Raw genomic sequence first — 25372 nt, forward strand, 5'->3', positions numbered from 1 at the left:
GAAGTAGACCTCAGGATCACACTGCGTCTGGTGGGGTCCAGTGATCAGGACACAGTGGGCCTCCCCCAGTTCAATACCCGGGGAACCGTAGATGGATACCACCCTCAGGATAGGCAGTGGCCCCAACAGGATGGCGAGCTTTGAATCACTTCTCTCTTCCAAGTCTGTCAAAGGTATCTCATTGACGCAACCTGCTTTGCAACCAGAAGCCTACTGGGAAGAGAATCTGGGTTGTATAAATGTAAAGACTTCCCGAGCCTTGAGCAGAGAGCCCGCTAGGATATACGGTGGTGTTGTTTACTATCCTGGCGTCTTGGCTGTACCTGGGGAACTTAAAATTCTTGATGGTCACGCTTCCCCCAGATGAACTCAATCTTGGAGGAAGTGGAGCCCAGGTAGCAGAATTTTTAAGGATATTCTGGTTGGTTCTAATACTCAGTCAAGTCTGAGCTCCTCTGAAGTAGAAGTTGGAGAGGAAAATCCAAGGTATCCACAGATGGGAACTCATCTCTCTGGATCAGTGAACACGAGCCCAGCACCATAGCGAAGGCATTGAACAGGGGCTTTGACATCAGAAGCTGGTTCAGATCCCATCTGATATTAATTAGCTGTGACTTAGGACATTTAACTCTTCCCTTACAGAACGGACAAGTCTTCTCTATGACCCATCCTGATAACAGCACAGTTAATGCATTGGGTGAATTACTTTGTAAACTCATCAGCCTCATTGTACACATTTTTTTTTTTTTTTTGGTGGTACGCGGGCCTCTCACAGTCGTGGCCTCGCCCGTTGCGGAGCACAGGCTCCGGACGTGCAGGGTCAGCGGCCATGGCTCACGGGCCCAGCCGCTCTGCGGCATGTGGGATCCTCCCGGACCGGGGCACGAACCCACGTCCCCTGCATCGGCAGGCGGACTCTCAACCACTGCGCCACCAGAGAAGCCCTCATTGTACACGTTTTTATATAACAAGCATGTGAATCCGTATTTGCTACCAAGTCTCAGACCATTGTCTGTGAGGGACCCCCTTCCTGTCTGTCGAACTTCATCTCATGCTTTTCTCCCCACCTTGGTGTGTACATCACTCAACTAGCCCCTCAGTTCCCAGAACCCACCCAGTTCTTTCTCTCACTGCAAGGTCTTTGTCCTTAGTGTTTTTACAAAATTTTTATTGAATATAGTTGATTTACAATCTTGTGTTTCAGGTGTACAGCAAAGTGATTCAGTTTTATATATATATTCTTTTTTGGATTCTTTTCCATTGTAGGTTTTTATAAGATGCTGAGTATACTTCCCTGTGCTATACAGTAGATCCTTGTGTGTTACCTATATTATATATAGTACCATGTATATTTTAATCCCCAACTCGTAATTTATCCCTTCCCCCACCTTTCCCCTTTGGTAAGCGTAAATTTGTTTCCTATGTCTGAGTCTATTTCTGTTTTGTAAATAAGTTCATTTGTATTTCGTGGGTTTTTCTTTTTCTTTTTTTTTTTTTTTTGACTACAGCATACAGACCCTGGAGTTTGCAGGGCTGTCTGCCAATACTCCTCACCTTAGTTATTTTGGGGGAGAACAAGCTAGTTTTGATAGTTCAGAGGTCTTCTGACTGTCCTATTGCAGCATGATCTGTTCTCTATAACAAATAATAAATTGACTCTAGTATTGTCCTGCCCAGTCACCAGAACTATACATTTTTAAACACTTATTTTTATGGAGGGGGAAATGCACACGGCGTAAATGAACCACTGTACACTCAGTAAACAGCTCAGTGGCGCTGACTGTACTTGTGTAACCACTGCCACTGTCCAGTTCTAGAACTTTCTCACCATCCCCAGTGGAGAACTCTATTCCCACGAAGCAGTCACTCTCCATTCCCTTCCACTCCTGGCAACCACAAAGGTGTTTTCTGCTCTAAAGATTAACTTATTCTCTATATTTCCTAGGTGGCTTTTTGTGTCGGGCCTCTTTCAGCTAGCGTAATATTTTCAAGGTTTTATCCACGTAGCAGGTGTAAGCATGTCATTCCTTATATGGCTACGTAATATCCCATTGTATGGATATACCATGTTTTGTTCATCCATTTACTTGTTAATTTTATTTAGAGAGAAATTGAATCTATTTTCTGTATCTCCAGTGGCTACCATAGTGCCTGGGGCAGCACAAGGGTGGTTAGAGACTCCGCATATAGTTAGATGTGCAGGTGGTGCAGCGGTCAAGGGCATGTGGCTGAGGGGTCCTTCTGGCTTGAGTTGGCTAACTAGGGTATATATAAGCTGGCATGAGCTGTATCTACCCCAAAGAGTGTCTCCCTCTGTCCTCCACCGGCAAAGACATCTTTTAGTCTAGAAGGAGCTCTGGGAAAAGGAGATAAGGAATGGAGGCCATGGTAACATAATGCATCCCTAGCTTAAATAACTCAACTAGCTGTAGCGTCTAAGAGAACACAATCCTATTCTGTTCCCTGACTCTCAGGCTCCTGCTCTTTTGTGCCTTTCATCATTTCACACATCCATTCAGACTCTCCTGAGGCGCCTCTTTCCAGATACCTACGAGATGACCGTCTACCACCCCACCACCTGTACCACTAATGCTTCATCTGGGTTACCAGCTGTCATATGGATTTTAAAATTTTTTATTGGACTAGAGTTGATTTACAATGTTGTGTTAGTTTCAGGTGTACAGCAAAGTGAGTCAGTTACACATATACATATACCCACTCGTTTTTATATTCTCTTCCCATATAGGTCATTACAGAATTTTTTTTTTTTTAAAGAAGATGTTGGGGGTAGGAGTTTATTAATTTATTTATTTATTTTTGCTGTGTTGGGTCTTCATTTCTGTGCGAGGGCTTTCTCTAGTTGTGGCAAGCGGGGGCCACTCTTCATCGCGGTGCGCGGGCCTCTCGCTATTGCGGCCCCTCTTGTTGCGGAGCACAGGCTCCAGATGCGCAGGCTCAGTAGTTGTGGCTCACGGGCCTAGTTGCTCCGTGGCATGTGGGATCTTCCCAGACCAGGGCTCGAACCCGTGTCCCCTGCATTAGCAGGCAGATTCTCAACCACTGCGCCACCAGGGAAGCCCCCATTACAGAGTATTGAATAGAGTTCCCTGTGCTATTCAGTAGTTTCTTATTAATTATCTGTTTTATATATAGTGGGGTGTATGTGTCAATCCCAATCTCCCAATTTATCCCTCCCCGACACCTTTCCCCTCTGGTAACCACAAGTTTATTTTCTACATCTGTGACTCCATTTCTGTTTTGTAAATAGGTTCATTTGTACCATTTCTTTAGAGTCCACATGTAAGCGATATCATATAAAGATATCTGTCTCTGTCTGTCTGACTGACTTCACTCAGTATGTCATCTGGATTTATTGCATTATCTCTGAATGTAGTCTGCATGTTTCAGTTCTTGATTTCCCAGCGTTGGTTCTCAACCCATCACCCCCGAGGTGTCTTTCAACTTGCAAGCCAGGCCATAGCACTTGTCTTTCAAAAGACTCAAAAGCTCTTCTTATCACTGTGGATAAAATCTGAAGGTTTTATAATAGCCTACAAGATTCTCCGGGATCCTATAAATAGTTATGAGCCACTCTTTCTACTTTCCTGCTAGCTTGGCATTTCAGCTACACTGGCTTCCTTCCCCCGAATATCATAATGGTTCACTCAAAACCATTCACTCAAAATGGTTCACGTTTTCCCCCTCCTATCATCCTTGCAATGTGGCATTCACTGACCATCGCAAATCTACTTAATCCTTCTCTGTCCTATTAATCCTAATCCTGTTTATTTTGTTCTGACACTGTCATATCCCGTCTTCAATACAACGTGTCCTGATGTCACTAAAATAAGCTCCATGAAGAAAATAATTTTCATTTCTTTGCTGCTAGGTCCTCAGCAAGTAAGAGTACGCCTGGCAACACGGTAGATTGTCCATAAGAGCTCGCTTAAATGAGTGGGTTTCTGTACTTTCCCAACAGGCTCTGGGGCTGCTCCATCACCCCTTTCAGTTGCCAGGATCTCGCCTCTGCTCTTATTAGCAACCAGAGCCTAGAAACTCTGGACCTGGGCCAGAACATCTTGGGGCAGAGTGGAGTAATGGTGCTCCTGGAGGCTTTAAAACAGAAGAATGGCCCCCTAAGGACACTCAGGTTGAAGATAGACAAACCTACCGTGGAAATCCAGAAGCTGTTGAAGGATGTGAAAGAAAGCAGTCCACAGTTGACGATTGAATGCAATAATGCCAGAACAGCCAGGCCCTTATGTTGTCACTTCCTTTCCTGAAGGAAGATAACTCTCTCGCGTGTCCCCAGAGGGGGCCGTCTGATATCTCTAAGACATCTCATTAATGAAGGACGTCAAACGTTAATTACATTTGACGTTCAAATCAAAATGTAGAATTGAGCACTGGTTTCTCACCCTCCGGTTTCTGGTAAATTCCGCACAAGTCACGCACCCACTTGATGTTAAAATGTTTTCTCTCACAAGGATAATAAAAAGCAAAGCACTTTGTTTGATGCTGTACTTATTAATATGCCCAGCAGCTAACTTAGGGTGAACTTGGCTTACTTAGTCTAGGAACAAATGTTACAACGTTCCTAGATGATTACGTGGGTTTCTTCTACTTTTCTGCCCTCGTGCAGGTATTTCTTGGCCTAATATAATAGTTGCCCAGTGAGCCTACGTGATCAGTGTGGCTTGTGGTTTTGTTAATCAGTTTTATGATCTTCTAATCCAGGAGTTGGTAAGCTTTCTCTGTAAAGGGCCAGCTAGCTAAGACTGGGTTGGCCGAAAAGTTCATGTGGGTCTTTCCATAAGATGTTATGGAAAAACCCAAACAAACCTTTCGGGCTCACCCAATATTTTGGGTTTTGCAGGCTCTATGGTCTGTCATAACTACGCAGCTCTGCCATTATAGTGTGAAACAGCCAAAGACAACACACAAGGGAGTGGACGGGGCTGCATTCCAATGAACCTTTACAAAAACAGGCAACAGGCCAGGTTTGGCCCATGTGTTATGGTTTGCCAGTTCCTGTGCTGAACTGTCCTGTTATTGAGAAGCATACATCTGACCACATCACTCCTCTCTTTAAATGTTCAGTGATTCTGTGTGTACGTAATCCATACCTGTTGCTGGTAACTCGTAGGAAAGGCTGGAAAGCCAGTTCAGAACTTTAAAAAATAAAGTCACCACTTTGGTGCTAATTTCTAGGCACTGACAAAAGTGAGTAATCGCTCCTTCCTTAATATTTCCACCAAACTTAAGAGGTAGGTGATAAGACTACCTTAAGTAGTCTTATACTGATACAGGAGTCTTTATCGATAGGGAACATTATCATAAAGTCACAGCTACAGAAACAGTGGCCTGTAGTTAGTGATTCAGGTTGAAAGCTTAAACGACACAATTTGTTTTGGATTTAGGATAACGTTTTCAGTGAACTTTTCTCCCTGGCACTTTTCGCCTGATAACTGTAAAAACCCCAAATCTCACATTTTTAGGTGAGATGAAATGTATTCTTAAAACTTTATTCTTGGCACTTCCCTGGTGGTGCAGTGGTTAAGACCGCCTGCCAATGCAGGGGACACAGGTTCGAGCCCTGGTGCCACGGAGCAGCTAAGCCGTGAGCCACAACTGTGGAGCCGGCGTGCCACAACTGTGGAGCCGGCGTGCCACAACTACTGAAGCCCATGCACCTAGAGCCCGTGCTCTGCAATAAGAGAAGCCACCGCAGTGAGAAGCCCACACACTGCAACAAAGAGTAGCCCCTGCTCACTGCAACTAGAGAAAGCCCGTGTGCAGCAACGAAGACCAAACGCAGCGGGGGGTGGGGGGGGCGGAAACCTTGAATAATTTAGCTTGTATACACTTGAAAGCTAATAGGTGTTATCCCTCAACATTTTGAAGATATTATTGCATAGGTTTTAGCTTTCGTTGTTGCTGTTGGAATATCTGCTCTGGGTCACATTGGCATTTCTTTGTAGCATTTCTCTGTAGTCAGTCACCCCTCTATTCTGGCTGTTGAGATGTTCTCTTCGACTTGTCTTTGAGTACTGACATGTTTGAGTACGGATATTCCTTTTATTTCCTATTTTTTATTTTATGCTGGGGATTCAGAACTCTGGGGAAAAATTTGGCTTTTATCTCTATATATTGTCTCCCATTTTCTATGTCTCATTTTACCTTTCATATCCCTTTCACATTATTCCTTCTGTGCCATATTTTTTGTGGGTTAAACATCACATTAGTTCTTTCAACCCATCAACTAGAAGATAAAGACCCCAAGTTAACGTAGATCTATGAACTCAAGTACGGAGGTAGTATGGCTTACCTTAGTTGCTCGTTGATCCCAGGAAGGACCCAATTTCTTTCTCTGTGTTGCATTGCCATCCTTAGCAGGCCCTTATTAAGATAAATCTGCTCGAACACTCAAGGCTGCTGTGGTATTTGGGGTGACACTCAGCTGATACTAACTTAAATCAGGCTTTTGGATACCGGTGTTGAGTGGGACATGGTTAGGCAAGGATTTCAAAGGAATAGATGATGGAGGAATTGAGTATGGATCAGAAGGAGTGATCACGGTATTAGAGGTGAGGCTGACGGAGTCAAAATTCAGCGTTCTCCTTGAGTACAAAGCTCTTGGGTAGGATTTCTGTTTTCTAAAAAAGATACAGGGACTTCCCTGGTGGCACAGTGGTTAAGACTCTGCGCTCCCAATGCAGGGGGTCCGGGTTCGAAATCTGGTCAGGGAACTAGATCCTGCAACTAAGAAGTCCGCATGCCGCAACTAAGAACGGGCGAGCCGCAACTACGGAGCCCGCCTGCTGCAACGAAGACCCAGCACAACTAAAATAAATAAATAAATATTTTTAAAAAGTTACAAATATAGTCGAGAGAGGTTGTGGTTGACAGTGTCTGGGCCAGACCCTCCCAGAATTTTAAATACATTCTGATTGACACTCTGCAGCAGTTCATTCCCCCCTGCCCCCCAAAGACCATGTTATTTTATCTATTTATAAAGAAGGAAACAGGGAGAGGACTCCCTGCCACTGAGCATGATTTTGCCCCCAATCTGGCAATATCTGGAGACTTTTAAAAAATCATGGCATGATACACATCACATCAGTGTTAGCATTTTCATCGTCTTCAGGTATACAATTCAGCAGCATTCAGTGTATTCACAGCATTGCGCCACCAGCACCACCATCTAGTTCCAGGACTTTTTCGTCACCCAGAGGAACCCCTGTACCCGTTAATCTACTTTGTCTCTATGGATTTGACGACTCTGGATTTTTCTGGGTCACACAACCGGCTGTGCTGCTGGCTTCTAGTGGGCAGAGGCCAAGGGTGCTGCTAAACACCCTGAGGTTGGAAACCCCACTGCAGATGGACAGCATGTGATGTCTTCAGGATATTGCACCCTCCCACGGGTCCCCAGCTGGGTAAAGTCAAGACCTAGGAGGGGTAGTGTCTCTTCCTTCGAGAGAGCAGGTGTTAAAAACCTCAGCCTTGTGGTGTCAGGAGGGCCTCCCTCAGCATCCCAGCCTCAGTCCCTTCATGGCTCAGCTCTGCTGGGGCCAGAGGGCTTGAATGGTCGCAGAATCATGGCTCATCCTCTCACCATTCTGCTCAGCCTTGGTGAGTCCCAGAGAGAAGGTGGGGGACGCCTATTACTAGAAGTGGAGGCGAACTCTTGGCTTTGGGGTTGGTCTCACCAGGGCTCTCTTCCAGGCCATGCGTATGAACCAGGAGACCAAGGCGTGGGAAGGCGAGTCCTTCCCCCAAGGGGATACTTATCTAACCTCTTGTGGGTTTTTTTAGCAGTCAGAACACACACAACATTTATCATTTTCTCTCTTCCGTAGGTGTAGTTTTTGGTACCCCAAAATCGTTACAATGGTAACATCAAGGATCACTGATCACGGATAATAATAAGAATAAAGCATAATAATATTAAAAAAGTTTGAAATAAGGCAAATATGACCAAAATGTGACAGAGAGAAAGTGAGCAAACACTGTTGTAAAAATGGCACTGGTAGACCTGCTCGACAGAGTTGCCGCAAACCTTTAATTTGTTTAAAAAAACAAACAAACAAACAAAAAAAACAAAACCTGCAAAGCATAATGAAACAAGGTATGCCTGTATTTCAGTAGTTCATTCTTTTTTACTGCTGAGTTCACTCTGTTTACTCTTTGTTTTTTTAAAGATTTTTTTTTTTTGGTGTGGGCCATTTTTGAAGTCTTTATTGAATTTGGTATAATATTGCTTTTGTTTATGTTTTGGTTTTTTGGCTGCAAGGCGTGTGGGATCTTAGCTCCCCTACCAGGGATTGAACCCACACCCCCCGCAATGGAAGGCGAAGTCTTAACCACTGGACCGCCAGAGACGTCCCACACTCTGTCTGTTTATTCTTTCACATTATGCTGTAGAGACAAGCAAAACTCATTCTCCTGCTGATGGACTTTGGGCCGTTCCCATGACCTGTTGATTTAGAACTGTGTCCTGAGGCACCCCGGAGGTATGCAAGGTCCACTCGGGATTAGCTGCTAAAGCAGAGGTCAGAACCACCATGTTACACCTCGCTGGGAGAGCTGACTAGCTGTCCAGGGGCTGCAGCATCAGTGTTAAGGGAGAGGCAACCAAGGTTAAGTCAGAAACCAGTAAACCAGAGGCCGTCACAGCTGCCTGACGAGTGGCTGATGGGAACCTCAGCTTCTTCTGGAGTTTAGGTGATGCTAAACACTAAGCAAGTAACACTCTTGTTTTGCACAAGGTGCTTGTGAAAGACAGAGTTGGGGTTATAAAGTCACTTCTGTAAGAGGCTCAGTAAGAAGGATGGCACGGAGAGCTGAATCCAGGGAGACTCAGGGCTTGATACTTCTTTCCAGGATTACTTGCCAGACCTTCTCTTTCAGCAGTTCGGATTCCTGGATTCCGAACAAGAGGTCTGTGATCACCAAGTGTCTGGGTCCTCCAGAAGTGGAACATTCCATCACGGTCCGGGGGCGAGGGGTGGGGAAACCTTCACACTTAAGGTAGAGGGAAACCTCCAGTGTCCAGAGCACAGACCCAATGCACATCTAAGAGATGGATCCAGATAGAGCGGGGAGATACCATTCTTCCTGTGGAGGCAGAGGACCCTGATCAGAGCTCAGTGACCCAATGGAACAGTCAGTGACGGGTGAGCGAAACTCACACGGACATTTAGGTCAGGGCTGGGCTGGGCTGGGATCTGTTGTCTCCAGCAGATCCACTGCCTGACATCCCATCCTAAATCTCAGTCCATTTGGGTCGCATTGACTCTTCACTCAGAGCATGCCCAGCTCCTGTTCCGGGACCCAGCCTAGATTCCGGGATCTCTCTCCAGCCCGGTAGTTCTCAAATGGGGTGATTCTTCTCTCTCCTCGCCCCCACGTCAAGAGACATTTGGGGCTGTTACAACTCGGGGAGGTGGTGCTACTGGTGGGTAGAGTCCAGAGATGCTGCTAAACGTTGTGCAGTGCACACTACGGCACCCTCCCCCACTCCGTACAGCGAAGAATTATCTAGCCCCGAAAGTCAACAGTGCCAAGGTTGAGAAGCCCTGGTTTACAGGGTTCTTGCCCCCAAAATAACCACCATCTTTGACCACTCAATCTGGGGGAAAAGGCAGGGTTCCAAGTCTGGGGCAATTCTGCAAACTCCACTTAGGGTAAGACACCCCTCTTTTTAGAGGACTGGCAAAGAGGACACGTCAAGGAGAAGAGAGGAAGCAAAGCTGGAGAGGATAAATAGACCGACATATTTTACAAAGAAAAAGATGAACCAAAAAGTCCTTTATTTGGCCCTGCTGACCTCTTTGCTCCCCTTTCAGCCGGGTTTCCCCTTGCTCGTTCTGTTGCAGTCGTGCAGGTGGGTGTCTTGCTACTTCCCTGCCTTGGGCTCTCCACCTGCTGTTTTGTCTGCTGGGTGAGCGTTTTTGTGGCATTTCAGTATTTGATGTGACCGCCCTTCTCAGCACAGTCAACACGTCCTCACCCAGCTGACCACCAGATCTCATGGATGTCCGTCCCCCATCACACCCACCTTTTTCCATCACCCTATTTATGTCCTTACAAGCCAGGGGTTCTTATCTGGGTGGCTCTTAATGTTGTCCTCAAGGAGACATTGGCACTGTCCAGAGAGACTTGGTTGTCACACATTGGGTGGGTGGGTGGGTGGTCCTGGCGTCTAGTGGGCAGAGGCCAGGAATGCTACTGACACCAAGCAATGCTTAGGACAGTCCCTGCTATGCACTGGATTGTGTCCAAATGCACATGTTGAAGCCCTAACCCACCAATGTGACTCTATTTAGAAGAGAAACAGGGCTTCCCTGGTGGCGCAGTGGTTAAGATCCCGCCAGCCAATGCAGGGGACACGGGTTCAAGCCCTGGTCTGGGAAGATCCCACATGCCGTGGAGCAGCTAAGCCTGTGCGCCACAACTACTAAGCCTGCGCTCTAGAGCCCACAAGTCACAGCTCTTGAAGCCTGGGCGCCTAGAGCCCGTGCTCTGCAACGAGAAGCCACCACGATGAGTAGCCTGTGCATCGCAACAAAGAGTAGCCCCCGCTCACCGCAACTAGAGAAAGCCCGCGCGGAGCAACGAAGACCCAACGCAGCCAAAGACAAATAAAATAAATAAAATTTTTAAAAATATTAAAAAAAAGAAACAGGTTCGGGCATCTATCATAGAGAAATTGAAACCATGGCATTAAATGAAGTCAACCAGGCTTGCGTTCAGAGAAACGTGGGTCCACCATAGAACCTTAAAGCTCTGGCGTTGGAGAGCCCGAAAACTCGGTGGTGGAGGGACTGTCAGAAGTGAGTAGGGACAGGTGTCAGAAAAAGCCATCGAAGTGACTATTTCAAGGAGGAAGTGGTCGTACACAAGTACCAGAAGAACAAAATAAGGGTTGAGGAGCGTCCACTGAGAGTTCCAGGAAACACATTAGTGTTTGTGACAAAAGCAGCTTCTGAGGAAGTGTGGGGTGAGAAACCAGTTTCTAGTGGTTGAGGAACAAGTGTGAAGAGGCAAAGCAAAGACCGCCCATGTGGGGAATATCTCAGGGCAACTGGTCGCCCCGTCCATGGACCAGGAATAGTAGAAGGGGATGGACATTCTCCGAGTAATCGTATCCATGTTCTGAAGCTTTAGTTCCTTTTCCTAACTCAGAGTTAGGAAACTTTGGTGCCAGTGGTGATGGTGTAACAACTGTGGAGCACTGAGAAGTCCCTAGGACGGGGGACTTCCCTGACGGTCCAGAGGTTAAGACTTGGCCTTCCAATGCAGGGGGTGCGGGTTCGATCCCTGGTCTGGGACCTAAGATCCCACATGCCTCATAGCCGAAAAACCAAACCATAAAACAGAAGCAATAGTGTAACAAATTCAATAAACACTTTAAAAAGGGTCCACATCAAAAAAAAATCTTAAAAAAATAAACCCGTAGCATGACGTCATGAACTCATGTATTACTAAGAAGGAGTTATTGTTCCCTCCTTTCGGCAAATGTAAGGTGAAAATAGAAAGGACGTATCTTGCCTCAGGAACACAGGTGTTAATGGAGGTCGAATTTGGTCCTTTCCCCCACCTCCTGATTCTTCCGTGCACCTGTTGTATGAAACGGGATGATGGAAGCAGGTAGGGAAGGCAGACTGGAGATCCAGTCTTGGTGTTGTAATGGGGAAGATGAAAGAACTTGGGGGTAAACACAGAAGGAAGAGAGGCAGGGCTGGGGTAGGGAAAGGAGATGCCATCTCAGCCTTCAAACCTCACCTTTCCTAATACCCATGAGACCAGGCAACGGTAGCATCAACCCGCAGAAACAGATCACCAAATGTGAGGGCACCTTGAGGAGAGATAGGTTAGATCAGTGCTGTGATGGAGTGATGAGTGTGCCTGCTTAAAAAAAAAATTATATATATATATATATATATATATTTCAGCCATGAGAAAGAAGGAAGGAAATTTTGCCATTTATGACAAAAAGGATGGACCTCGAGGGCATTATGCTAAGTGAAATAAGTCAGAGAAAGACAATTACTGTATGATATCACTTAAATGTGGGCCCTAAAAATCCATACTTGTAGAAACAGCAGAATGGTGGTGCGTAAAGGCTGGGGGGCCGAGGAAATGGGGAGCTGATGTTTAAGGGTGCAGACTTGCAACTAGTAGACAAATAAGTCCTGGAGACCTAGTGCCCGGTATAGTGATGACAGACAACAGTATCGTATGATCATCATCAGACTTGGTAAGAGAGCAGGTCTTAATTATTCCAGCCACAAAAAGGAAGTGGCAGCTATGTGATGTGATGGAGGTGTTGGCTAATGCTACAACGGCAATCCTTTTACAATAGGTAAATGTATCAAAGCAACACATTGATACCTTAAACCTACACAATGTTCTATGTCGATTATATTTCAATGAAAAGGAAAACACTTTTCAGTTTGGGACAACAGAGGCTCTCTGATGTCTCTTGATGTTGCCCCAAATGTATCCTTTTCTTATCACACCTATCATGGTTCATCTACAGTATCAACGCCAGTGGGTGGGCATGAGGGCAAAAAAGGTCCCCTTTGTCCACCCACGTGCCCAATTTACAAACTTCAGAGTTTTTTTTTTTAACTGGAGTACAGTTGATTTACAATGTTGTGTTAGTTTCAGGTGTACAGCAAAGTGAATCTATTATACATTTATCCAGTCTTTTTAGATTCTTTTCCCGTATAGGTCATTACAGAGTACTGAGTAGATTTCCCTGTGCTCTACAGTAGGTCCTTATTAGTTATCTATTTTATGTACAGTAGTGTGTGTGTGTCAATCCCAGTCTCCCAATTCATCCCTCTCCCCCTTACCTTCTGGTAACCATAAAAAACTCAGACTTCTTCTTGACCCTGCCACCTGCCCACCCATCATTTCTAAACAATAAAATGAAGTATGGCTTCTGTGCCTGAAATATGTCAAAGGTGTCTACTTTCTCAGAGTGGTTATCGACGTTCACGTGGAATAATGTAGCAGCCTCCTAACTGATTTCACTGGATATGTTCCTTCTTATTTTTGAATGGAAACAAACTTAGCAAAAGAAGAATACAAAGGAATTTTCTAACTGGGACAATGAGTATCTACAAAAAATTATAGCAATTAGCTTACTCAATGGTAAGATATTAAAAATATTCCCCATAATATTGGTACTAAGAAAAGGGCACCTGCTATCACCACTTCTATTGATTAATGTACTGGAGGTTCTAGCCAGGTAATAAGACAGTAAAAAAAAAAAAAAGAAATTAATTTTGGAAAAAAATCCTAAAAATGTTTGAACCTAAAAATAATCTTAAATAGTCTAAAATGGTTAAGATTAAGAAGTGAGCTTTGCAAGACACATTCCATATAAAAAATCAATTTTATTTTTATACTACCAGCAACCAACAGAAGCAATAACATTATTTAAAGAATGATACTACTTACAAAATAAAAGTCATGTAAGTAGGGATCTCTCTGGAGGAGATGTAACTAGTGGATATTTCTGGTGGGTATCTAACAAAAGATATGCACATTCTCTACGTGGAATACTGTAAGATATTATTTAGAGACGTTACTGAACATGAAGTTAAATGGTGAAATATACCACATTTAAGGTTTGAAACTTCGAAGGATGGAAAGATTGAAGAGGTGATGATTCTCTGTAAATTGATCCGTAGCTTGGATACAATCTCATGTGAAATCCAGGTGGGTGTTTTGTGAACACTGATACCCTAAAGTTAGTATTGAAATCCAAAACACGCAGAATAATCAAGGCAATCTTGAAAAATAAGGACAGAGCTAGAGAATATGTTACCAGGTCTCAAGACCTACGTGTACCTGTCACTCACAGCTGGACCTCCATCTGGGTTACCAGTATTAGTTATGGAACCTATATCGTTCTGGTTGTCAGCACTAGAACTAGGTGAGCCATTCTCAACTCTTCTGTCTCCCCCCACCTACCATGCTTTTGTTTTCTTTGCGTATGTCCTTCCTCTCACTGCAACCAGAAGGGTCTTCACACAGTGTAGAAATCATCGTATTACATCCATGATCACAATGCTTGGTGAGCTCCCTTTGCCTTAAGGATAAAATGTGCATTTATTTATGTGGCTTCCATGGCCATGGCCAGCATCGTCCACAGCTACTCTTTTCTGTCACAATCAGAGCTCTAGTTATACTGAACGTTTTCACCCTCAGTCTTACATCTGAGCCTTTGGATACATTGGTACAGACAGCTGCTGTCTTCCCCTTTCTTCACCCCTGCATCTCCCTCAATGTCTCTATATAATGGAATCTTTCACAGGAAGGGGCTCCAAGGGCATCCTCTAGTTCCTCTCTCACGAGACATTGATTTTCTCACTTCTTGAAGATCTCTACTCCTGGACGATAAATCCTGTTATGGTGGGGATAATGTTTGCCTTGGTGTATTGTACTCTCACCAGTGCCTGACACGTAGTAGGCTCTTATGACAAGGACTGGAATTGCTTATTACAACTCTGTTACCTTTCACTTCATTGGTAATGGAAGTACCAATATTCAGCTTGCCACAGAGCTATTTGGAAAAAAGGCTACGTCGTCCACCTCCCTTGCATCTAGGTGTGGAAAGCTGTTAAGTTCTGACCGTGGGGAAATAAATGAAAGTGTTTTTGGAGTGTTTCCAGTAAATCATCCTCACAAACAATTGGCGAGTACTTTACCCCCACCCTCCTCCCCTCCCTTCCTCTCTCCTTCCTTTCTTTCTCCCCATGCTTCATTTTGCGGTCTGAGATACAAGCCATGTTCAATATTTCAGAAAGAGCGTTGCAATACTTGACCATCTGGCATTGACCAGTTTTGGAAGATTTTAACCTGGACTGCCAAGGACAGCATAGGGCCATGGTGGTAAAGACCCCTCCATCCCCTCTAGGAGCCTCCTTTGCCCAGGTCAAGCCCTGCCTTTATATCTTGACCCCTAACATATTTCTCCCTGACCCATTTTTTCCTTGAGACTCTAGGTTTCTTGCCATAAACTAGAATATGGAAAGGTTGGAATGTCCTGAACCCACCCCAAGCAAGTCCATCTCATCTTGAGATGAAGACTATAAATGGGGATTAGCTAGAAAGTCTTGGACCTTAGAACACCTGGTAGGTGAAGACCAGAAAGGAGAACATTCAGTATTGGGGCCACTAGTAATGAGGTAATACTTGGTATGAGTTTTAATTGCCCTTAGTATCAGGAATAATAATGGTCATCGTGCATTGAGTAACGTACACATGTCAGAGCTTATGCTGGTTTCTGGATATTCTTGATCTCCAGATCTTCACGTTATCCCTTTGAGGTTGGAATTAATATTCGCTGATATTTAACAGAAAATGCAGCTTTAAGAACGAATTTGACCTGTGTAAGGTGTCACAATATTGAGAGGAGGCGGGGACCCACATAATGGGTATATTAGTGGGTTGACCAAGTCGAAACTCTCAAAAAGGAGAGCGTTTGTGATGCCCAGACAACATTTCAAGGACCACGCGTAGGACTCTCAAGTTCAAGTGGCACTCTGACCCCATTTATATATCCATTTGTTCAACATACATGTCCTGAGAACTCTGAGTAGTGGGAACTACGAACACAGCCATTACACCTGACATAAATTTAATTCACATGAGTTCACAGTCGATACAGGAAAATGGATACGTAGGCAGTATTAGGGTTCAAATGCTGTTGTAGAGAATTACAGGTGCTTTGGGACTATGGAAGTAGTATCTTAAGTCAAGCTGGAGGATTTGGGAAATCATCTTGGAGGAGATGATATCTACTAGGAGACCCAAAGAACAAGGCAAGGTGTGGATAAAGAAGTGGAGAAGAAGAAATCCTGCAAGGGCATAGGATAGAGGGAACTAGGGCATGGCTGCCATCCAGCCAGGACACATTGGTATAGATGTGCTGTTTGTTTATACGCCTGCATCTCCATTGACTGGTTGTTGCCTCTCCGGCTCTGGTTCTGTCTGATAAGTGCACCTATTCTGTACTGGTGGTTAAATATTTTGAATGACATGTGCAAGAGACAGCAAAGAAGAAATAGGGATAAAGACAAAAGTAGGGAGGAGATACTCCCACGGCCATGCCGTTAAAGATGTTTTCAGGAAAGACCAGAGTGGTTAAAAGTTTGGTTCGCAGGAAGCAAGTGCAACAGTACTTAGAACCTAGAAGAGACAATGGGTTTTGCCTACAGAAGAAATGTAGCGCTTTCATCCCCAACCCTCTGCCAAACTCCGTGCAGTTCTCCCTTCGTTTTCTGCGATGACTCTCTCCTCCATGGGCTCAACTCGGAGCTCCCACAGCCCAAGGTCAGGGTCAGCTTGCAGCTTCACCTGTGGCCACTGCATCTCTCGGTCATTTCTCCAGGGCTTTGTGCTCTGAACCTTCCTGGCTCTCTCCTGAAGCTTCTTCCTGTGAAGCCAGTTTTCAACCGGGAGCCACACGAGGGCCACCAGGACCAGGAAAACTAGGCCAATCCGAAGGAGGTTCTGGGCATTGTGACCCCAGAGGACAGGATCTGGGATCAGAAGAACGAGAGTGATGGCTCACAGGAACCTACCAAGACCCCTTCACCCCATCTCTCTTCCTCTTTCCTTTCCCGATCTTATGTCCTTTAGCGCCTCCAGCCCCCACTGCTGGCTTACCTTCCTGGAATTGGGTCTCTGTGGTTAACATGTAGGAGTCCCAGTGGTCTGCAGAGGATAAGGAAAGAGGAGACGTGAGGAAAAGAGATGATGTGGCCTCTTCCATCCCAGGCTCTCCTACCCTTGGTTATACTCCGTGACGTTCTATAGCTTCTCTAGGTCCACCCCTCGCACTCCAGGTCCCAGTGGCTTCATCTGGCAGGTGGAGTGGAAGAGGGCAAAGACCTACTGTATAGCACAGGGAGCTCTACGTAACGCACTGCCGTGTCCTCAGTGGAGGGGATATATGTGTATGTATGGCTGATTCATTTTGCTGTGCAGTAGACGCTAACGCAACATTGTAAGGCAACTATGGTCCGACAAAAATTAATTAAAAACAAAACAAAAGACAGACAGACCAGAGGAAGAATTCAGCTCTAGGACTCATAAGCGTGTGTCTCCAGGCGTATCTTCTGTGTGAGCCTCCGTTTCCTCATTAAGTCAACCGCCATCCTTTCTTCTTTGTCCCACTGGTCACGTCATTCAGTCTTTTTTTTTTTTTTTTATGATTCTATATATATGGCATTCTTTTTTTTTTTTCACACACACACTGTATTTTATTTTTACAAGAGATAAATAAACTGACACCAGGCATTGGAAATGGATGACCACCACAAAAGCAACAATGACTGCAATTACCAAACACGAAACACTCACACTATGTCATAATACTGACATTCAGTCCAGGAATCCTCCACTGTACGTCATTCAGTCTTAACCAAACTTCTTCAAGGTCCTCAGTGAGCTGCCCCAGCCCACCACACCCCTGCCATCCCCCCTCTGACATCATTTCCAGTCCACTGGGCTCCTGGCTGTTCTTTCATCACCCTGCCCATCTTTCTGCCTTAGCGCATAGGCCTAAGGACTCATGCCCTCAACTCTTTCAGCTCTTTTCTTTCTTCCTTCCTTCCTTCCTTCCTTTCTTTCTTTCTCCTTCCTCCCTCCCTCCCTCCCTCCCTCCCTTCCTTTGTCATTATTGAATTTGTTACAGTATTGCTTCTGTTTTATGTTTTGGTTTTTTGGCCTCGAGGCAGGTGGGATCTTAGCTCCCCGGCCAGGGATCGAACCCGCATCCCTGCATTGGAAGGCGAAGTCTTAACCACTGGACCGCCAGGGAAGTCCCTCAGCTCTTTGCTTGAAGCCTCCTTCTCTGTGAGGCCAGTGTGGACAACTCTGTTCAATGCTGCCACCTGCCCTCCTCCCCATCACCGTAATGCCATTCGTTCTACATTGTCCTTTTCCACATCGTCATTTCCTCCTTGTGTGCTGTGTCATCGATTGATGTATCCTGACTTAGATTCATGGTCTGCCTTCTCCCGCTAGAGTATGAGTGCCACACAAGCAAGGATCTCTGGCTGACCGATAGAACTGTAGTTCGTGGCATACGCTATACACTCAAGGGATATCGTGAACGAATGCCAGGGTTTTAGCGTCACTGGGAGGCTTTGAGTCCTTCCCCAAGTTTAGAAGTCCGTGTTACTCACCAGAAGAGGTGTGCTCTGTGGGCTCAAAGGTGGTGTCCCCGGCATCTCCTGGCAATGGAGACAAGGAGAAAAATCAAGGGATCTGGTCTTTCCACTTATTCTCTACACTCCGCCCCCCCCTCTGGTGATATTCCTCATGAGCTATCAAATGGGCCTCTGGGAGATCAACGTGGATGAGGGCATTGGTGAAAAGTACCCCCTGTGCGTCTTCCCGCCTGCCTCTTTGCTGCCTCTCTCATCATTATTTGGAGGGTCAGTTAGGGATCCAGAAAGGACACGGGGTAAAACTGGGGGGCGTCCTCACCTTTGACCAGGAGCTTCACAGGCTCACTGGGGAAAGACCATGCATGTGTGTTGTAGGAGCCAAAACATCTGTACGTGCCTCTGTGAGCTGTGCTCACAGGGCCCATGGGGAACTCCGCCTGGATGTTCCCGTATCTGCGCTGTGGGCGGCTGGATCTTCCCTCCTTGAGCAGAAAGAAGGTGCTTGTTGCTGTTTCTAGGCGGCAACGGAAGGTCACTTCCTCTCCTGAGATCACCTCAGGTCTGGGTTGAACGGAGAGGGTGGGTGTGTCATACAGTCCTGCGAGAGAAGGTGGCTGGTAGGTAAAGAACATAACTTTTTTTTTTGACCAGGCGGCATGTGGGATCTTAGTTCCCCGACCAGGGATTGAACCCACGCCCACTGCATTGGAAGTGGCGGAGTCTTAACCACTGGACCACCAGGGAAGTCCCAGTAAAGAGCATCTTTATCCTGCTTCCTATATCCCCCATCCCTCTTCTCCTTAGGACCAGGATATCGCTCCCCAGAATCTTGGTCTCTTCTTCTGTTTCCTAGGTTTGTCTCGGTCATGGACATACCCTCTCTGATCTCTCCCTTCACGACTGAGACAGTTGCTCCCCTAGCTTCCAGGAGTGTTAAGATGAATCTCTTTCTAATGATACAGATGAACTTATTTGCAAAGCAGAAATAGAGGCACAGCTGTAGAGAACAAATGTATGGATACCAAGGGTGGCTGGGATGAATTGGGAGATTGGGATCGACATATATACACTATTGATACTACGTATAAAATAGATAACTAATGAGAACCTACACTGTAGAGCACAGGGGACTCTACTCGATGCTCTGCGGTGGCCTAAATGGGGAGGAAATCCAAAAAAGAGGGGACATATGTATACGTATAGCTGATTCACTTTGCTGTACAGCAGAAACTAACACAACATTGTAAAGCAACTCTACCTCAGTAAAAATTAATTTAAAAAAGATGACTCTCTGGGAATCGCCCTACGTCATCGGTCCTCAGTGTTTGGTCCTTGGGACCAGCAACCTCCGCGTCGTCAGGAACCTTGTTAGAAATGCAAATTGCCAAGCTCTACCCCAGACCTACTGCCTCAGAAACTTAGGAGAGCAGCCATCTGTGTTTTAAAACATCATTATCACTTTTAGTCGTAGTAAAATATACATAAATCTACCATCTTAAGTATTTTTTGTGTGTGTGTGTGAGGTATGTGGGCCTCTCCCTGCTGTGGCCTCTCCCGTTGCGGAGCACAGGCTCCGGACGCGCAGGCTCAGCGGCCATGGCTCACGGGCCCAGCCGCTCCCCGGCATGTGGGATCTTCCCGGACCGGGGTACGAACCCTTGTCCCCTGCATCGGCAGGCGGACCCTCAACCACTGCGCCACCAGGGAAGCCCCATCTTATTTTTAATTTATTTTTTGTATTTTTAATTGTACAGTTCTGTGGTATTAAGTACATCCACATCGTTGTACAACCATTATCACCATTAGTCTCCGGAACGCTTTTCATCTTGCATAACTGAAAGTCTGTACCCATTAAACACTAACTCTTCACTCCCCCTCCCCCCAGTCCCTGCTAACCACCATTCTCATTTCTGCCTCTGAATTTGAGTATTTTAAGTACCCCATGTAAATGGAAATGTACACTTACCGATCCTTTGAGGACTGGCTTATTTCACTCAGTATAACGCCCTCAAGTTCATCCATGTTGTATCATGTGTTAGAATTTCCTTCCTTTTTAAGGCTGAATGATACTCAGTTGTATGGATGGACCACATTTTCTCCATCCATTCATTCACTGATAGGCAAAGGATGTTTCCACCTCTTGGCTATTATGAATAATGCTTCCATGAACATGGTCTCACTGAAGTCATCTGTGCGTCTGCAAGCCCTACAGGTGATTCTGATATCTACTAAAGTTTGAGAACCATATCCCTCAACTGAAGGGAACTATCTGACCCAAGCTTACCTGGCCAGCCAGTCACCTTAACCCCATTTACTTTGTCTTTTTTCCATACCACCGTTTCGCCCTCACATGCTATATAATTGATTTGAATTTCCTGACTTTGACTCATGGTCTGTCTTCTGCTAGAATACAAGAACCACAAAAGCAAGGGTATTTGTCTGCAATCTCCCTAAGAGTGGTTCCCAGCCAATCACTGTTTGATACAGTGGGGGGTACGGAGCTTCCAGCCTCATTTCAATACTATTCTGAAAGGCCACCCAGGTCCAGAGTCCCACATCTGCTCGGCCGAGGTCTCAGGGGAAGCTGCATCACAGTCCAACTTCCCCTTCTGCCCAGCCTGTCCCCCTCACTCATCACAGGTGCGATGTTTGAGGACACTCCACAGTAATCCCCTCTGTGCACGAATATCCATCTCAGAGCCTCTTTTCTGAAGAACCTAAGACAAATCTGCTTCTGGGACATGAGACAATTCTCTAAAGATAATCCCTGTAGGAAATAATCAACCCTCAACGTTACCCTCGAGACAAATACTAGTATCTGAGTGAGGCTTGGAAGAGAGCAAAGGAGATGAACAAGGGATGACCCTGCCCAGGAGTCAGGCTGAGGCGTTGACTCTACAGCTATGCAGTGGGACAGTTACCTGTTACCACCAGATCCAGAGGGTCACTGGGCTCTGACCAGAGCTCCCCACTTCGATAGAAGCACTTGTACTGCCCTGCAGTCTGTGAGGTCATGGACGGGATGGGGAACTTGACTCTGTTCGACATTCCAGGTGACTTCGGTCTCTTGAAGGCAGAAAGGCCTCCCTCAAAGTGCAGTTGGTACTCAGCGGCCTCGTGAGTTCCTTGACACCAGATGATGGCCAGTTTTCCTTCTGGAATCATGAAACTGGGTTTGACCCAGATGACAGGTTTCGAGAGAGTCTCTGGAAAGGAATCAGAGGCTGGAGTTCCAGAGAAAGGCCCTGCTCACCCTCCTTTCCACCCAGCTGCTGGTCTCAAGCCCTCCTAGCAAGCCAGAGCCCCTGCCCTCTTCCAGTTGTTCTCACGTGGGTACTTAGTCTCAAACCAGACGCTGGGGCTTTGAAGGAAGGACTCACGCTTCTGGGTGCTGGTCCCCTGGCTCAGAGACAGCCCTGGAAAGCAGGAATCATGAGATATATCGCCCCATCCACACGAGACCCCTGAATTCCATCTCTCTTCCGTGCAAGAACTCACCAAGAAAGAGAAGGGCAGCAAGTGCAGAAGGCATAGCTCAGATTGTGCCTGGCTGATGTGGAGAGCTGGGGGGAGACTGAGTCCAGCAGGCCAGGGAGAGGCACAGGATGTGGTGAGTGAAGCCCAGCGCCAATCACCACGGGACTTTCACACTGACTTTTTTATGAGAAGATTCAAAGATCTCCCCCCACCTCTGGCCGTCGGGTATAAGGAGAGGAAATGGTCCCCATGACACATCTGATCATATATGTGGTTTCTAACCAGAACCTCTGATAGTTGCCTGCCCGAACTGAAACTCATTTCAGGGTCAACTTCTAAATTTTGAAATATGGACATTATGCCCAGGGAAGGCATAGGGTAGTGTGCAGAGCAAAGGCCTTCGAGTCATTAAAAAAAATAGGTGTTTGGGCTTCCCTGGTGGCGCAGTGGTTGAGAGTCCGCCTGCTGACGTAGGGGACACGGGTTCGTGCCCTGGTCCGGGAAGATCCCACATGCCGTGGAGCGGCTGGGCCCGTGAGCCATGGCCGCTGAGCCTGCGCGTCTGGAGCCTGTGCTCCGCAATGGGAGAGGTCACAGCAGTGAGAGGCCTGCGCACCGCAAAAAAAAAAAAAAAAAAAAAGGTGTTTTTAACTTTGGCTCCCCTGGGTACATTCATATGCTTGGATGTTAACTGGTTTCATCAGAATAGAATGATAATACTACCTTCTTCAAAGATTTGTTATAATGTTTCAATACATAATACTTTTAAGCAAAAATATATTTTATTTGTTACATAATGACATTCCTTTAGTCTTTTATAAAGCAGAAATTAAATTTTAAAATATTAAGTACTTAATATTAAAATATTGTCTGTTATAAAGCAGAAATTAAATATTAAAATATTAGGTACTTTAAAATATTAAGTACTTAAATATTAAGTATTAATATTAAGTAGTATAATATTAATATATTAAGTACTTAATATATTTTAAATGCAAAATGTGTCCACTGTTCTTTTTTTAAGGGTCTAAATAATTTTAAATTAATTAATTACTTAATTGAAGTATAGTTGATCAACAGTATTGGATTTATTCCAGGTGGACAGCACAGTGATTCACTATTTTTGCAGATTATCCTCCATTATAAATTATTACAAGATAATGGCTATAATTCCCTGTGCTATATAGTGTATTCTTGTTGCTTATCTATTTTATACGTATTAGTTTGTATCTCTTAATCCCATACCCTATATTTTTCCGGACCCCCTTCCCTCTTCCGTTTGGTAACCACTAGTTTGTTTTCTGTGTCTGTGAGTCTGGTTCTGTTTTGCATATACATTCATTTGTATTATTTTTTAGAGTCTGCATATAAGTGATAGCATATAGTATTTGTCTTTCTCTGTCTGACTTATTTCACTAAGCATAATATTCTCTAGGTTCATCTATGTTGCTGCCAATGGTAGAATTTCATTCTATTTTATGGCTGAGTAATATTCCACTGTGTGTGTGTGTGCGTGTGTGTGTGCGCGTGTGTATCTATCACATATATCACATCTTCTTAATCCAGTCGTCTGTTGATGGACACTGGGGTTGCTTCTGTGTCCTGACTATTGTAAACAGTGTTGCTATGGACATTAGGATGCATGTATGTTTTTGAGTCAGTGCTTTTATTTGTTCCGGATGTATACCCAGGTGCGGAATTGCTGGATCATATGGTAGTTTTATTTTTAATTTTTTGAGGATCCTCCGTACTGTTCTCCATAGTGCCTACACCAATTTACATTCCCGCCAACAGTGTAGGAGGGTTCCCTTTTCTCCCCACCCTCGCCAGCATTTATTATTTGTGGACTTTTTGATGGTGGCCATTCTGACAGGTGTGAGGGGATATCTCAGTGTTGTTTTGATTTGCACCTCTCTGATAATTAGAGATGTTGAGCATCTTTTCACGTGCCTATTGGCCATCTGTGTGTCATCTTCCCTGTATCTGTGGTGCACTGGTAGGTGGTGTGGACCCTCGCCTGTCTGACTGTCAGGCCCTGCCTCGCATGGTGGCTGCTTACCCACTGGTGGGCAGGCCCAGGTTCCAGGGTGGCTTCTTGTGGGATCCCAGGGATCCTGGGGCTGGTGGTGTCCCACTGTGGATGGTTTCCTTTGCTGTGCAGAATCTTTTTAGTTTTATGTAGTCCCACTTGTGTATTTTTGCTTTTGTTGCCTGTGCTTTTGGTGTCATATCCAAAAAAATTATTGACAAGATCAATGTTACGGTACATTTTTTCTTATGTTTTCCACTGGGAGTGTTAGTGTCTGGGTTTTATGTTTAAGTCTTTTTTTAAAAAAGTAAATTTATTTATATATATATTTTTTGGCTGCGTTGGGTCTTCGTTACTGCATGCGGGCTTTCTCTAGTTGTGGCGAGCGGGGGCTGCTCTTCATTGTGGTGCGCGGGCTTCTCATTGCAGTGACTTCTCTTGTTGAGGAGCACGGGCTCTAGACACACGGGCTTCAGTAGTTGTGGCACGCAGGCTCAGTAGTTGTGGCCCACGTGCTTAGTTGCTCCGCGGCATGTGGGATCTTCCCCAACCAGGGCTTGGAGCTGTGTCCCCTGCATTGGCAGGCGGATTCTTAACCACTGCGCCACCAGGGAAGTCCCTATGTTTAAGTCTTTAATCCATTTTAAGTTAACTTTTATGTGTGGTGTAAAAAAGGGTCGAATTTCATTTTTTCACAGATGTTTTCTTCCAGTCTGTGGCTTTTCATGTCTCTTGATACCGTCTATCACAGAGTAGCATTTTTAAATTTTAATCAATCCCAGCTTATCGATTTTTCCTCTCATGGATCATGTCTTTGGTGTTGTATCTAAAAAGGCATCACAAAACCCAAGATTGTCTATGTTTTTTTCTAAGAGTTTTGTAGTTTTCGTTTTACATTGAGGCCTGTGATCCATTTTGAGTTCGCTTTTGTGAAGGGTGTAAGGTCTGTCTAGATTCATGTTTTTGCGTGTGGATGTCCGGGTGTTCCAGCCCCGTTTGTTGAAGAGAGTCTCTTTGCTCCACTGTATTGCTCTTGTTCCTTTGTGAAAAATCAGTTGACTGTATTTATATGGGTCTATTTCTGAGCTATCTATTCCATTCTGTTGATCTATTTGTCTATTTTTTGGTCAATGACACACTCTCTTGGTTATTTATAGTAATTCTTGAAGTTGGTATGGAAATGGGGGCGAGTGCTACCCCCGCATCACATAATAGTAATGATACTTTCCTCCTCTATTTTTCGCTATGGAGCTCACCAACTCAGAGTGGAACAGTTTATTCCAGCAGTGTGCAAAGATCTGAAGATAAAATCATCTTGAGAGGCAAGGTTTCTGGTAACCAGACTTGAAAAACATTTCCTATGTGTAGGCACTGTTCTGAGTGGCTGGCATCATTCATTCATTGAATTCTCATGATAACCCGATGAAGTTGACAGCATTTACTCCACCATTTCCAGATAAGGAACTGAAGCACAAATAAGGTAAATAAATTCCATGTTTTATCCAGCTCATTAGAGGGGTTGGGTGATCATCTTAGGGGAATATGCTCTGAACCTGGAGTGTCTTCCCTGGACACCACATACTAAGGGCAATCATGCCATCCATTCTCCCTTAGTTTGCCTCTGGTTTCTCAGGTACTTCTCTGTATCTGTTTAGTCCAGCCCCAG

At 45.2% G+C, this 25372-nt stretch overlaps 2 protein-coding genes across 2 annotated transcripts in view; one reads left to right on the plus strand and one right to left on the minus strand.

Annotated features, from left to right (window-relative positions):
* Nucleotides 1-25372, plus strand: part of LOC132416835 (NACHT, LRR and PYD domains-containing protein 2) — a 1001898-nt gene that overhangs the window by 27534 nt on the left and 948992 nt on the right. The window contains 1 exon segment of the mRNA XM_069540256.1: nucleotides 3980-4150. Within this exon segment, the coding sequence (XP_069396357.1) occupies nucleotides 3980-4150 (171 nt within the window).
* NCR1 (natural cytotoxicity triggering receptor 1) lies at nucleotides 16298-21733 on the minus strand. Its single transcript, XM_060000481.1, is given in 8 exon segments — nucleotides 16298-16434; nucleotides 16436-16565; nucleotides 16693-16740; nucleotides 18216-18263; nucleotides 18520-18798; nucleotides 21122-21406; nucleotides 21530-21616; nucleotides 21699-21733. Coding segments are annotated over 8 exon segments (969 nt in total). The 5' UTR covers nucleotide 21733; the 3' UTR covers nucleotides 16298-16376.

Source organism: Delphinus delphis, chromosome 20 (genome assembly GCF_949987515.2).
Source record: "Delphinus delphis chromosome 20, mDelDel1.2, whole genome shotgun sequence".
In the NCBI taxonomy this organism is placed as follows: domain Eukaryota; kingdom Metazoa; phylum Chordata; class Mammalia; order Artiodactyla; family Delphinidae; genus Delphinus; species Delphinus delphis.